Here is a 14,425-nt window from a genome sequence, read left to right as displayed (position 1 = left end):
AGAGAGAGGAGGAAGCAGGCTCCCCGCTGAGCAGAGAGCCTGATGTGGGACTCGATCCCAGGACCTGGGATCATGACCTGAGCCGAAGGCAGAGGCTTAACCCACTGAGTCACCCAGGTGCCCCTTCAGTTCCCTCCTTGACGGGGGGTGGAAACTCTACCGCTGATTTGTTTTGGCCATTCACAGAGAGAGAGAGAGAGAGAGAGAAAGAGGCTGTGACGGGGCAAGAGAACCCTTGTGCCAGGCGTGCAGACATGAGGTGAGTGTGTGTGCATAGATGGGTGTGCGTGTGTGTGTCCACGTCCCTGTGCGCATGTTCTCGCACACGCATGTGCACATATCTGCGTGCCTGCGTGCACGTGTGTGTGAGTATGTGCGGGTGTGTGTGTGTGTACGCGCGTGTTCCTCCTCATTCAGCTGGCCCAAGAGAGACGCTGAGGTAAGAAGAAGGAGAAAGTAGCAAGAGGGGAGCAGACGCAGGGGTTCCGGGAGCTGCTGGTTTCCAGCTTGGGGGGAACATTCTGAGCGCGTCAGACCAGACCACCCAGCGTCTGGCCGAGGTTGTGAGTTTGAAGGAATATTTCTTGGGCTCCCAGCAACGAGCCCTAAGGGTTATGCTGGGAGGCCGCATGGCATGCGGCACTACCACCGGCCCCAGCTGGGCTCCCCCGTGAGAGCATCACCCGCCCAGCAAGTGTCACTTCAGGCTTTCTCGGGGGCATTTGGGACTTCGGGTCCCGCACACGCACTACGGGGGTAGACGCTCATGGCCTCAGGGCTTCCCGGAGCAGGTGCAGAGTTGGGGCTGGCCATCGGGGGTGAGCTGGCTCAAGGGATCCTGAGATGGCCCAGCCCGCTGAGCTGACCTCCTTGCAGGCTCACACCTGCGCTGTGGCTGAGGACAGGAGAGAAGCGGAAAGGGGGGCCTTACTCCCAACGCCCCGATTCCCAGATGTCAGCGTGTGACTGACAGGTCCCCGATGGGGCCTGTGCCGTCCTCCCTGTGCATTTGGAGGTGACCCCATGACACAGCATGGTTTGGGGTGCGGCTCTCACACAGAGAGATCATTCCTTCCAGGATGACCAGGCAGCTTAAGAGGCCCCTGGTGTCGTGCTGGGTCCCAAAGCTAATGCCCAGGCCGAGGCTCCCTCTTACCTGGAAGTGGAATATTCCGGCGTAACCAGGTCCAAAGCTTTGGTCCTGGGGGATGACCCGTGCCAGAGCTTTCTCGTTCAGCGTCAGGGAGGCGATGGCAGCTAATAGCCAGCAGTCGCCTGCAGAAGGAAAGCCACGCGTCACGGTTTTCATTGCCAATTCACCGTGAATGGAAAATTCTATGCTGGGAGGGGGTGGGGCATTCCGGAGGTGACCACACCTTTTCCACATTTAGGGAAACGGATGGGATACCAGCAAGTACGTCTGTCCTCCCCTTCTGCCTCGCTTTCTGGCTCTCGCCGTGCTGGGTTTACCACGCACAGCTGTCGTGGCCTGGGGGTGTCCGACATCGGCTCTGTGCTGTTCCAGAGGATTCCCCGCCACAGGGCCGAGGCTGCGGACCTTAGCATCGGCAGGGATGCTGCAGCCCGAGAACCTGGGGGTCCTCGTGGGCTCGGGGAGTGAGTGCGTTTCTGGGACGGATGCCTCCCCAGAGCACAGACTCGGCGGAGTCAGAGATGAGAGTGGCTTTGGTTACCGCTCATTTTCAAGGTCTGCTGATGTCTGCAGCCGTGACCTCACACTGACACACGGAGAGGACAGCTCCGAAGGGAAGCCAGACATCAGACGGCACTTCATCTGGGCTGTGCCAGCGTCTGGGACGCATCCCCTTGCCCGCCCTGAGGCTGGGATGGGCACCTCCTGTCATGGCTGCCCAGGAGCCCCGTGCAAGTACCCATCCACCAATGGGACCTCTCTGTCTCATCCCAGATCCCTTGGTTGGCAGTCAGTAACCTCACCGTCATTGGAATTCAAGACCCGACACACTCAGTGTGGCTTCCTTGGGGTTCCCGTTTCTGGAAAATACCATAGAGCCCACGAGCCCTGTCTGATAGTGTGCGCAGGCAAGAGGGACTCGTGGAGGGCCTAGCATCAGGAAAGTGACTCACAGGGTCGCCCTGCTTCTGGCTTTCTCTAGGGTGTCGGCAATGGGGCACATACCACTGGTTCCTCAGGTGTCCACTGCTCCTAGCTAACGAGCAGTGATGTGGAGATGCTAATGAGAAGGGAACCTTCCAGGATCATTTGTTCAGCAAACCTCATGGAGTGCCTCCCGGGTGGCAGGGGGGCAGTCCCTGCTCTCAGCTCTGGGGTGGTCCTGGCGGGCCGGAGTCTGGGCAGGGGTGGGGGCCTGCTGTGGGCTGACGTCTTCCCCGCCCTCCAAGTTATGACTTGGCCCAATGCAGGAAAATGTGTTTCTTTTCCTAGAGCACGGCAGCTCAGATCTATTCAGCCAGGAATGTTCTGAGCTTTTGAAGGGGGGATTCAGAATCCGGTGCTGTTCGTGCGATGTAAAGCAAAGGGAAAAAACGCAACAACAAAGCAGTATTGCTTTATCTCTCTGCTGGGCCCGTGGGGGTGCATGGCATTGGTCCTATCAGTGCTACGGCCAGAAGAGGCTCCCTCTGAAGGTCAGTTCGTGGAGAGCAGGGTGGGCATGCAGGGAGCCGACGGCTAGCAGGGAGGGGCCGGTGATCGTGTTGGTGGTGTTCTAGCTCTACTTGGGGTGTCAGGCTCACAGTCCTTCATTTTATTGTCACCCTTCATAGTTTAAATGGATGCTATGTATGGTATTTGGAAGTAATAAAAATGTTACAAAGTGGGGCCCCTGTGTGGCTCAGTTGGTTAAGTGTCTGCCTTTGGCTCAGGTCATGATCCCAGGGTCCTGGGATTGAGCCCCACGTTGGGCTCCTCAGCAGGGAGTCAGCTGCTCCTTCTCCCTCTGCCCTCACCCCTGCTCATGCTTTCTCTATCTCTCAGATCCATAAAAAAATCTTTTTTAAAAAAGTGCTACAAAATAATAGTTATAATCAACACCACTAAGGTTAAATATGCAGTTGTAATTCCAAATAGACATTTGCACTCATGCCACAGACCAAAACATTGAAACACAAAGAGCCTATAGAAAGCCTTTCTATCGAATAGCAACATAGGGATGGGAGGGGGGCAGTGAGGGGAGGCAGAGGAAGAGTCTGGAGGGAGAAATGAGAGAGATGAGGAGGAGGCAGGCAGAGTCTCCCAGAGCAGGCTTACCCCCAGCAAATGAAGACTGATCTGAATGTAATTTTTCCCCAAAGTTCTAGGTCATAGCTAGGATGTGTAATTCTATCATCTGTGTACAGCTGACCCTTGAGCAACAAGGGGGGAGGGGTGCTGAGCCCAGACCCCGACCCAGCACACAGTACGAAATCCATGTATAACTTCTGACTCTCCCGAAACTCGACAGCCAGTAGCTTGCTGTTGACCAGAGTCCTTACTGAGAATATAAATACAATTAACACGTATTTTGTGTGTTCTCTGTATTCTGTACCGCATTCCTACGATAGGAATGCAACGAAAAGACAATGTTAGTGAGACAATCATAGGGAAGAGAAAATCCATGGAAAGTCGGATGCTGTGTTATCTTCCCCCCCAAAAAATCCACGTATAAGTGGACCCGTGTTGTTTCAGGGTCAGCTGTATCCATCGATTGATCATCAACTATCATCACTCTCGGTCTGTGCCTCTGGCTTCTGTGTGTGGCGCGGCTGGTTGGTGAGCATGGGGGCTCCAGTAGGACCCACTGCAACCATTAGACCCTAGTAGAAACTCAGCTGAAGGCCGGGCCCCATAAGCTTGCCGCTCTGCTGGTGGTTTTTTTTTTTTTTTTTTTTTTTTTTAGGAGGTTTTTTTGTTTTGTTTTGTTTGTTTGTTTGTTTGTTTCCCACAGAATAAAGATAGACTCAGTCCAATTTTGGACTAAATCTGACATGCCAGACCCACCTAAACAGACTCGGGGGACACTCTCAAGGCCTATTTTAGGAAGGAGACTGTGGAGCTCCCAGAGGGGGTCCCCCAAAGCCCGAGCCCCCTGGAGGGCAGGGTGGAGTAATGGTTTAGAGCAGGTTCAGGTCCTGACTCCAAGCTGTCACTCCCATGACTAACGCTACTCAGCCTCCCTCTGCTGCGGTGTCTCCTCTGTCAAATCGGAAGGGTGACCGGGACCGTGACCTGGAGACGGAACTAATGCATGCGAGTATGAGTTGTGTCATAGTGCAGGGAGCAGGACCAGCACCGCGGGGTCGCTCTGTTCTCTGTGAACCAAGCCCCACGCGGCAGGCGTGTCCGCCCCCAGGGGCCCAAGAGCGCAAGGAGCCCGGAGTCCAGGGGGTCCATCCGGGGAGCAGACGGGCAGACTGGGAGGGAGGACAGGAGGAAGTAGCGGGTGGTAACGGGGAAGTTCCCCCAGACCCCGTGCCGCTTGGGCTTCCGGGGGTCCCATGCTGCTCTTGCTGGGGGGACAGCTCCGAGGCCCCGTCCTGCTGACCCCCGGGGTGCTCGCCCCACCCACCCCCTTCCGTGCTCCCCCCCCACACTCACCAAGCTCCCCCTGGCAGATATCGGTCCTGGTGGCTCCTCCGAGAATGAATTCTGGGTTTTTCACGATTTCCTGGAAGAACACAGGCGTTCCTGTGATTGCAGTGTGTGATTGGAGCGGGCTCAGGGTCTCTCTCCTTTCTGGGAGCAGAGGGCTTTTTCCTGTATCCGATTCTTTTCCCATGGAGGGTGCCATAGACCTGGGCCTGGCTCTGGCCAATTCCCCCCTCGAGGGAGAGATCCTGCCTCCTGGGCAGCCCCTCCACACCAAACAACCATCTCCTGCCATGCCCGGTTGCAAAGCAGGACCATGAACTGAAGATTCCCATTGCTGCTCAGGTCCTGGGTTAGCATTCGGGGCGGGGGGGCAGTGTGGCGGTGTGGGGTGTGAGTTCGAATCCTGACTTTCCACTGCGGGCTCTATACCCTCTGTGGGCTTCAAATTCCTCATCTTAAAATGAGGTAATACACACACCACGGACCAGTGACCAGGATCAAACACAAACTCATGCTCACCCACCCAACTCCGTTCGTTTTTAAATTATGCATCGTGTGTATACGTACAGACACGTGTGTTTATACACAGACATATACATACACATTACATAGCGGGTGATACATGCGTGTGTCTCGTGCAACTTAACCTCGGTGCATTATAATATTTCATTCTATATTGCCCATAATTATATTATTATGTGTACACAATTACTTACATATACTTACAGAGAGACATGCATAAAGCATTATCACAAGAGCGTTTGAAAGCGATTATGTAAAATTCATATATTCTTTACATTTCGCTAAGGCATCAGTCTCTGTTCCTGGCAGGGACTAAGGCAAAGAGCACAGGAGAGTCCTTGCCCTCCCGAACTGCTGAGGGACTGGGGGACCAGACCATAGACACGTGTCCGGACATGGGTCCCACAGCGGCAAGTACCAGGATGGAAACTGACGGTGTGGGACGGGGGCTGGGTGAGCTGGAGCCATCAGGGAGGACCTCTCAGGGACATGGACAGTTGAGTAGGGAGTCCTGAGAGGGCCCGGGGAGAGGAAACAACAAATCATCAAGCATGGAAGAAAGTTATGGCAAACAGCGACTGCTTGGTCATTTAACAGGCTCTGAATGCAGGCGGAGTGAGAGGCCTGTCCCACCTCTTTCCAGAAACAAGACTGGAGGCAGAAATCCTTACCAGCACCTGGGTGGTGCCCCAGAGGACAGCTCTGCCCTGAATGGTCTTCCTCAAGCTCCCCGGGACACTTCTCCTCTGGTCTCTGTCCCAAGGTATCAGCAGGAGGATGGCGATTTCTTCACAGGAAGAAATTTTGTCTTAAGATGAAGAGCTAAAGGGTAAGATGATGGGGTTCTCTCTGCGGCCCCCGGGGTGGGGTCAGCCTTGTGGAGCAATGGCCGTCCCAAACGTCTGCCCGGATAGCACTGCAGGGGCTTATTTGTGTTTCCAGTATTTCAGCAAACTGGGCCAGGAGAATCTGTGAACCCTGCCATCGGCTCCCCATAAACCCAGACGTGACAAAGGTCCGACTGACACCCTGAGTGCCGGCTCCTCCAACCCTGCCCTTAGCTCCAGGTGTCTGGGAGCCATGTCACTGGATGACTCTTGTCTCCAGAATGACAGGCAGGGCCATGGACGGTGATGGGGGCAGCTCCTCTGTGCCAGGCTCCCTGGCTTGTGCAGATCCTTTCACACGCCCTCTCCCTGTTCCTAGAGGCCCGTCCCCTGGGTGTTTGCAGGTGGCTCCAAGCCAGGCCAGTGGAAAGGTGCAAGCCAGGAAAATGTGCTCCTCGCAGGAGCCATCCCTGATCCGCAGAGGGCTCCAGGCCTGCCATCTAGCTTCCCTAGGCTTGGTCTCTTTGGACCAATGTCCCGGGACATTGGAATGTCTGCCTTGGACATTCAGGGCCAGGTGCACAATGCGCATTGGAGCCCCTGCCTCCAAGAGCCCCCCAGGAGCTCTCGCAGCAACCAGCCCCTAACAGCAGAGCGTCGTAGGGCCCTAGCCAGCTGAACTCCCCCCGCCATGGCCCCATCCCTGTTGCGGATGGAAGATGGACTCTGGAGCTGGCAGATCCTGCCCGGCAGGCTGGGCCTCCCAGAGGCCAGATGGGCTGTGGGCAAGGAGACCCCCCCACCGCTGCCCCCCCATCCCTCCCCTGCCTTCAGCTGGCCCAGCCCACCAACGGCACCAACTGTGCCAGCAGCTGTCACCGCCGCTCGGCTCCACCTCGCAGCTAGCTGCTCTCGCCCAGGAGAGTTTCATCCCATGGCCTCAAACTGCGGATGGATGGAGAAAAGTGCAAAGGAGAAAACCCGGAGGCTCTCATCAAGTCAGCAGGGATTGGCTATCGGGGCTGCAGTGGTGGGACAGCCCGAAGCGTGGTGGACGCAGGGGTCTGTCCGGTGCTCCTGGGAGTGAGCGCACCCGTGTCCGGTTGCTGGGTTCCGTGAATGTGTGCGCATGTGGCCGAGCCAGCCGACAGATGTGGGTCTCCCGCCCAGGGAGCGTGTGACTCCTGTAGGCAAGCACCTGTATGGTCCCCACGTCCATCTTGCACACGGAGTGGTTCTGCGTGGATTCTGGATGCATTGCATGGGTGCTGGGGCCGTCCCACATGTATGGGGGGCCCAGAGTACGGTTGTTCTTACGAAATGCTGTTTGGGGGCTCGAGGATGAGGGTTCCCTGCTTGGGTCCTGTGACAGGAAGATCAGAAGCGTCTTGACAAACCTGGAGTGAATCCAGGCCAAGGACTAAGCGGCCTGGAAAGTTCCCTCTTGGGGCCTTTCTAACAAGTTGGGAGAGACTGGGGGGGGGGCGCTGTGAAGGTGCGTGGGGACCCGGGGGTGTCTCTGGAGGCACAGGGGTAGTAGCAGGGTCATCTCACACAGAGACAAGGTGCAGGGTCATCTCAGCCACAGGCCGCCATGTGCACAGGCTGCCAGGGGGCCGTCAGCCTGGGCTAGCAAGGAGCTATCCCAGGTTTAGGCTGAGCAGTTAGGGAGGGAATTGCCTAGAAGGAAGCAGAAGGATGCAGGCAGGCGGGGGGGGGGGTCGAAGAGAAGGCGGCCACTTCCTTAGCAGGGGAAGTCAGGTTGTGGGTCCAGGAATTCAGGCCCCTGGCTGGACTGCACTGTGGCTGTCTGGACTCCAGACCCACTCCTCCCCACTCCGACACACAGCTCTTTCCATGAGGCCTGCTGGAGGGCAGTTCACCTTCTCTCCCAGCAGAACCTGTCACCCCACCCCCACTACAGACCCTCAAGGTCTCTCCCGGTGACCCGGTGCCCTCTGCTGTCCCCTTGACTTTTCTGATCCGGCTGCTCTGGTGCTCACTCCCCATCCCGGGAGCGCAGCTGTGTTTGACAAGAAGGTGGTGCTGCGGGAGAGCACCCCGCCCCAGAGTCCCACTGGGCAGCTCCCCACTTGCTGCCCAAACAGGCAAACCCTAGTGCCGAGAAGATATGCAAATAGCACCCAGGCCCCAGAGGCCTTCTGGAGGGACACTGGCAACTCGTACCCTTTCCTTCCTGCGGCCTGCCCACCCGCCTACCAGGGGCCCCAGACCCCGTCCTGCAGGAGACTCTCAATCCTGAGCCCCATCAGCCTGCCGCTCCCGATTTCACACACGTCTGTAAGAAGTCTGCAGAACGCCTAGCCCTCAGATTGCAAACAGATAAGTGTGTTTCTGGGAATGAGGACAGAAGGGACCATCTCAGGGGCACGCAAAGTGACAGGCAGAACAGTTCTGAGAATGAGTCCGTAGGAAGGACAGCAATAGCAGACCTGAGTTAAGGTAAACAAGGAAACCATTTTGCCCCTGGCCGCGGATGGAGGGGCCCGACTGGATGGTGGCCTCACCCGTCCTTTGGGGCAACCCCGAGAGAGATCAGCAGTGGGGAGGACCACCTCCTAGAGCTGAGATCTGGGACTCTGGACTCCCTCAGGGGCCCCGGGGCCCTCGCTCCACTGCACGAGTGGGAACGGTGGCATTGTTCACGCTGGCCTGTGTGCACACAGCTTTCCTGTAGGAGAAATTCCAGCTTTGACAAGAAGGGGAGTGGCAGGCAGCGGCAGAATTACAGGTTAAACCAGGGGGTGGCAGTGCAGACTGCAAGGCAGGTGCCTCCTCCTGGTTACCATTAGAGTAGTAGCGACCACGGTCACGGACACTTACGTACAGGCTCCTTTCTGCCTGCTCTACACGTTAACAAAGTAATCCTTGCAACAGCCCTGCAGGGAGGCAGCATTATGACCCCCATTTTGTGGAAGAGGAAAGTGAGGCTGTGGGAGGCGCGTGGCTCGGACTCTCCCAGCTGTGGGGAAGGGTTCGGCGCGTTCCCTCTGTTGGGGGTGCCGAAAGAGCCACCTCTTCCAAAGTCACGGCTTTTGGGGGTACCGCATCCTGTGACTGATCCGTGAGGGGCACAGAAACAGGAGTCGCTGTCACCCTGACACGAGACGACTCTGAGGGTCCATCCCAGCTCCAGAGCACCCCGTGCAGCTGGCTGAGGGCTTTATGGGACCATTTAGGGACCGTTTAGGACAGCCAGAGCCTCCTCTGCCCAATCCGGCTCCCCGTCCGGCTGCAGGTGTTCATCCTGACAATGTCTGTGCTAAACAGATTCATGTCCTTACGGGCACTGCTTGTGTGGGCTCCGGAGAGGAGGTCATGGAGCCGTTGGTGGCATTGCTCTGGCGTGACACCTGTCATAGCTATTGTGACATCAGCTGCCACCTGCTGCAGACGGCTGCTGGACGCTGGGTCTACACTGGTCGTTACTGTTCCCGCTTCACTGGGGAAGGGACTGAAGCTCAGAGAATTTAAGCGCGAGGACCAACGTCAAGGAACCAATCAGTGTCAGGGTGGGACCAGCACTCAGGGGCTCACCTTTCGTCTAGCCCTCTTTGCACTCTCCTTGTCCATAGCAACCTGCCCTAGGAGCCCGCCCGGAAGGTGTCCCCACCTGGAAGGAATGACAGCCCTGTGGCGCCTGAGGTGGGCGGAGATCAGGGCCTGACTAATCCAGCACAGCAAATATTGACTCCAGCTGATGGCCAAGGAGTCCCCTCCAGACAGTTGGGGGTGGGGCAGCTTGGACGCTGGCTCCCTTCTGGGAAGGGGGATGCGTGGCTTGGGGAAAGAGGCCCTGCTTCCGAGTGTTCCATCCATCCCATGGGTCCTGAGCACTTGTGGCATGACTGTCCCTCCACGCTGAGCATCCGGGCTGCAGGCAGAAGCCACGGGACGCCCCACGTGTATCCCGGCAGCCTCAGCACATGGGGCAAGGCTGCCTCCCACCCTGCCCCGTGTGTTTGCCTTTGTGTTCCCATAGAATGTGTCCCCTGAGACTTGTGTCCCACTCACCACTTAATGACAAGCCCATCTCTGGCTCTGGGCCCCAGTCCTGGCTCATGCCAGTGCGAGGCAGAGAGCTGGGGGTGGGGCGTAACCAGATGCCCTGGGCACAGCCCCGTTTCTCTGGCTTGCTGGTTGATGTCCTCTGGGTGCCAGTCTCTCTGCAAATGGCACAGCATCTCGACAGGAGACCTGGCAGATGTGCGTGACAGATGTGTCTGTGTGGAGCCCCCTGCCTGGCCCCTCCTCTCCTTGCTCCCCTCTGCCATGCTGCTGAGCCCACACCCCTGCCTGGCACCCCCCCATCCCACCACTTCCTCTTGCACTCACCCCTGGCCGTTTCCACACGAAGGGAATCTGGGGCCTCTCGCTGTAGAAGAGAGAGGAGTTGTTGGCTGGGAAGTCTGCATCCTCGAAGAGGACGCCCTTCTGCACACACGCCTGCCTCAGCTGCTCAAAGCTCTGGCCGGAGGAGTGGGTGATGCGGGCGTCCTCGGGAACTGGGTGCTTCTGGGGCCCTGGGGCCCTATAGAGGTAAGGCATGGCTGTTCCCTTGCTGGTGGGCAGGTGTTCCCCTGCTGGTGGGAAACAAGATGAACGTGCCAGTCGGGAAGGAGCCGGCTCAGGGAAACCAGGGCTCGGTGGCCCTTGGCCTCTTCCTGTTTGCCTGGGAACCTCCCTGAGAAGGCTGAGATGAGGCGCGCCCCAATGGCAAACGTAGAGAGAGCTCTGCCCTCCCCGGCGCCAGCAGACCCAGAGGGAGCAGTCAGCCTGGGCCGACTCCAGGCAGAGGCGGCAAACTCTTCTTAATGCACTGGGGAGAGTCCGCGGGAGAGAGAGGATTGCTTTATGGGAAAAGAGAGCAAGAAACCAAATTGGTCAGCATTTGCTTTGCGGGAGAAGAGTGTACTGTGTGGTCCTGAATCCCATCCGAGGTCAGAAAGCTGCAGGGTTTGTAGTCAGAAGGGAGCTTAGGGAACCATCATGGCACCCATTACATGAACAGAGCTTACCCAGCGCTCTCTCCGACCACCTCATTTTGATTTAGAGCAGGGGTCCGCTAACTTTTTCTGAAAAGAGCCAGTTAGTCAATATTTTTGGCTTTGTGGGGTCATACAGTCTGTTGTAACTACTCAAGTTTTTGGGTTGTAGCACAAAAGCAGCCATGGATACTATGTGATGAATCAGCATGGCTATGTGCCAATAAAACTCTATTTACAAAAGCAGCTGGGGGGCCAGATGTTGTCCAGTTGGCATGTGGCGGCTGACCCCTGATCGGCTGGACTCACAGAGGACGTCAGCTCCTCCTCCAGGGTACGGACGCCTCTGTTCTCGAACATTCCAGGCAAGAGGTGTTGGGAAACATTTGCAAAAGCAGATATCATATGAGTAAAATTCTCTGTCCTGTAAAGCTCTACAAACAAGATTTCACATTTGGGAAGAAATGAGGTTTAGAGTTTGGAGGCTAATGTTTAATAAAATTATTAGCCGCTGTGTGGTACGCCTGGTCTTCTAAGCACCTTACAACGACCTCTCTGCGGTTCTCCAGTCACGGTGGGTGTCGGAGGCACAGGGCCTTGTGTTAGTGGGTGCAGTTAAAAGCCCATGACACGAGTTTTATAGGACCTCCCAGTTCCCAGGAATGTTCCTTTAGTTCCACACACTTCCTGTCGAGTGGATCCTGCGTGTTGTGTTTCATAGAGAATGCGTAGACATCGACTGGTGACATCTGGGGAGAACTCCCAGGTTTGCCTGGGGTGACTATGAGCAAAGAAGCTGTGCCTGTTTTCTCAGCATGAGTCAGGACAATGGGGTCTCCCTAGGGCCGCAGTGGGCTATGGGATCAAAGCAGCCTGTAGAGTCCAGGCAGGGTCAGCGGCTGTGGCTTCCTCCTATCCCTGTCCTCACTGTCCCCTGCCCCATCCCACAGACGCGGGCTCTCATGACATAACTGCGCAACCTCTTTTGTTGTGTCTCTCTGTTTGCACAATAAAAGATTCTGGAATGATTCTGTGCCAGAACCAGGGGAGCTGCCCGGAGTCCTGCGTCCCGCTGCCCTGCAGATAGCTCTGTTTAGAAGTGATTAAGGACGTGAGCCAGGGAGACTGGTGTGACAGCAGGAGGGCCCTCCACTTCTGGATCATTTCCAGGAAATGATCAGCAACCTTGGTTTCTGAGAATTTCCCCCTCAAATGCCCCAGCGAGGTGGAAAAGGAGATTGACGTGAAATCTAACACCAGGAGGAGTCACGAAGGGTCTGCTTCATCCCGGACCTTCCCCAGGCTCCGGGAACCTGAGTCCTTATTCCGTCCCCATAACAAAACCCTCTCTGGGCAGGAGTCTTTCCACGTGGTCTCTCCTGCGGACTGGAAGAACCAGACTCTTTCCTGAAAGCCTGTTCTAGTTACTGGGAAATCAGAGAGTGCGTTGCCGTTTGTGACTACCGCGGAAATGCCTCCGCGTGGGAAACACACTGAAAACATTTAGCAATCCGCAGCCTGTTGGGGTTTGCCTTGCGCCCTGCTCCCAGGACCGTGGTCCCAGCAGGGGAGACAGGACTGAAGCCAGGACCCTGCCCCAGTGCTCCTATCTGCCTGCGGGGCCTCAGGTGTTACTACCTGGTCAGCCTTCTTGACCCCTCCCAGCTCCATCCCTTGGGATGAAGGATGGCCAGGGTGCAGGCAGGCGGATTACCCACCCTCACCTCCCGTGGTGCTGTGGGCTGATGCTCCCGCAGTGCTCATTGCCCCGGCTCAGGGCTGCATCCGAGCACCTCCGAGCCTGTGCTGGGAAAGCAGACACCGTTCTTGAGCCTCTCAGTTGAATTTTCCAAACCTTTGCTTCTTCTCAGGATGTAAAAGGGTTAGAGGAACCTCAGCCACACCGTCTGGAGGCCCGGCGGGCGTGCACACCTCCTCCAGGCAGCCCCCCCGCCACACACACACCCTAGGAAACGCTCTGAACACCTCGGAGAGGAAGGTTTGTGGGTTTGCCTGTGGGAATGGGGTGTGTTTCTTGGAATGAGTTCTCTCTGCTTGCCGCCAGCTGAGAGAGAGACCTCGGTGGCTTTGAGACCCGTGGGCCTCATGGGGACCATTCATCATTTGGGTTGTATCTCCTTTCCCTTGACAGGAACAATGTGCTGGAGTGAATTCTAAATTAATTGATCCTTACCAGGGCCTCAGGGGGCCTACTGGTTCTTCTCTTCCACACCCCTGCCTTGCACTGAGTATGTTTTGTTTTCCTTTCTCCACAGTAAGCCCTGATGGGTTTGTGCAGCAGAGGGATGAGAGGATCATGCCGGGGTGGGGGTTGGGAGGAGTCTGTGACGATGGGGTTGAGAGCCAATGATCTGGCCCCTCGCCCGGGCGCAGCCACTTTGCCCGAGGACTCCAGTAGCCTTGGACATTGCAGCGGGGCAGACGGACTCTCTCTCCAGGACTTGCCAAGTGCACAAACCGGACCCGGTCCTGCTTCGGGGCCTGTCCTGTGTTCTGTGCCTGGCTTAGCCACGCTGGGGGCTGTGTGCAGAATGGTGGGGACAGCTGGAGGAGGAGCCCGGAGGCGAGGGGAGCCAGGGCGCATGACCCGGTGTCCAGGGGAGAGGGGCCATGGCTTAGGGCAGGAGTGGTAGGAGAGCGGGTCAGAAGGGGCAGATTCTCTTAGCAAAATGACTGTCAGGGCTTCTTTGTGGGGCGCTAGGTTGGGGCTTCCTGCTCCCAGACCTGAGTCCAAGGATGGAAAAAGGACAGACCAGCAAGTTCAAAAAACTTTATGCTGGCACGAAAACGCCCTGCTTCCTGCTGGTGGGAAGATAGAGAGTAAACTCTCATAACCTTTTTGGAGAGTCGTTGATCAAAATCTATCAAAATAACAAATGCCCGGACCCCCCACCCTGAGCCAGCTGTTTCCTCCTACAATGTCTCCCGCAGATAAACCTGTACTCCTGAAACACTTTCCAGCTTGTTCACTTCATTGCAACACTATTTACTGTAGAGAAAAGTTGGGAAGCCCTCAGGGCCCACTCTTAGGGGCCATGATCAAAAATTACGGCCCAGCTAACCGTGCGACGGAACACCGTGTGGCCGTCATATGGGAATGAGGGGATTCCACGATGGCACGGATGTTTGACGGAAAGGTCCCCGTGCAGCGTGGCGTGCAGTCTGCCACTGTTTGTGGAGAAACAGGGAAGAGAATATGCTTTTCTAGCTGCAGAAGAAGTTCCTGGAAAATATATCCGGCATTATTAGCAAGAGGATCCCCTTTTCTGGGGTTTGGACTGAGTAAGCAGGGACTAGGGTGTCCGGAGACTTCTCTGTATGCCTTTTTATAGGAGTTTGTACTTGTAACCTTATAGATGTACTCGGATGAATTTCTTTCTAAGTTTGAGATGTCGAGGTCCACTGGGCGGTTGGATAGCGAGCAGGACTGCAGACGTGGAGAGCGCCCCTGTCCTCCCGTCTGAGCGACCGAGTCCCTC

General features: G+C 56.5%; 1 protein-coding gene and 1 long non-coding RNA gene across 3 annotated transcripts in view; one reads left to right on the top strand and one right to left on the bottom strand.

The window, feature by feature from the left end:
• Positions 1-10,708, bottom strand: part of CAPN9 (calpain 9) — a 40,416-nt gene extending 29,708 nt beyond the window's left edge. Inside the window, exons 1-3 of the mRNA XM_032313469.1 lie at positions 10,276-10,708; positions 4,577-4,646; positions 1,157-1,275 (exon numbers count right to left, since the gene is read on the bottom strand). Coding sequence (XP_032169360.1) covers positions 1,157-1,275; positions 4,577-4,646; positions 10,276-10,488 — 402 coding nt within the window. The 5' untranslated portion in view covers positions 10,489-10,708. The remainder of the gene's footprint in view (positions 1-1,156; positions 1,276-4,576; positions 4,647-10,275) is intronic.
• LOC116573387 lies at positions 9,487-13,323 on the top strand. 2 transcript variants are annotated; one of them, XR_004278771.1, is made up of 3 exons: positions 9,487-9,585; positions 12,797-12,924; positions 13,078-13,323. It is a non-coding gene; the product is annotated as an uncharacterized LOC116573387 (long non-coding RNA). The 2 variants fall into 2 exon arrangements; XR_004278770.1 differs by lacking the exon at positions 9,487-9,585 and adding an exon at positions 11,980-12,053.
• The last annotated feature ends 1,102 nt before the right edge of the window (positions 13,324-14,425 follow it).

Source organism: Mustela erminea, chromosome 14 (genome assembly GCF_009829155.1).
Source record: "Mustela erminea isolate mMusErm1 chromosome 14, mMusErm1.Pri, whole genome shotgun sequence".
Taxonomy (NCBI): Eukaryota; Metazoa; Chordata; class Mammalia; order Carnivora; family Mustelidae; genus Mustela; species Mustela erminea.
Note: the sequence above shows the minus strand (reverse complement) of the source record. Positions and strands in the feature narration are given on the sequence as shown.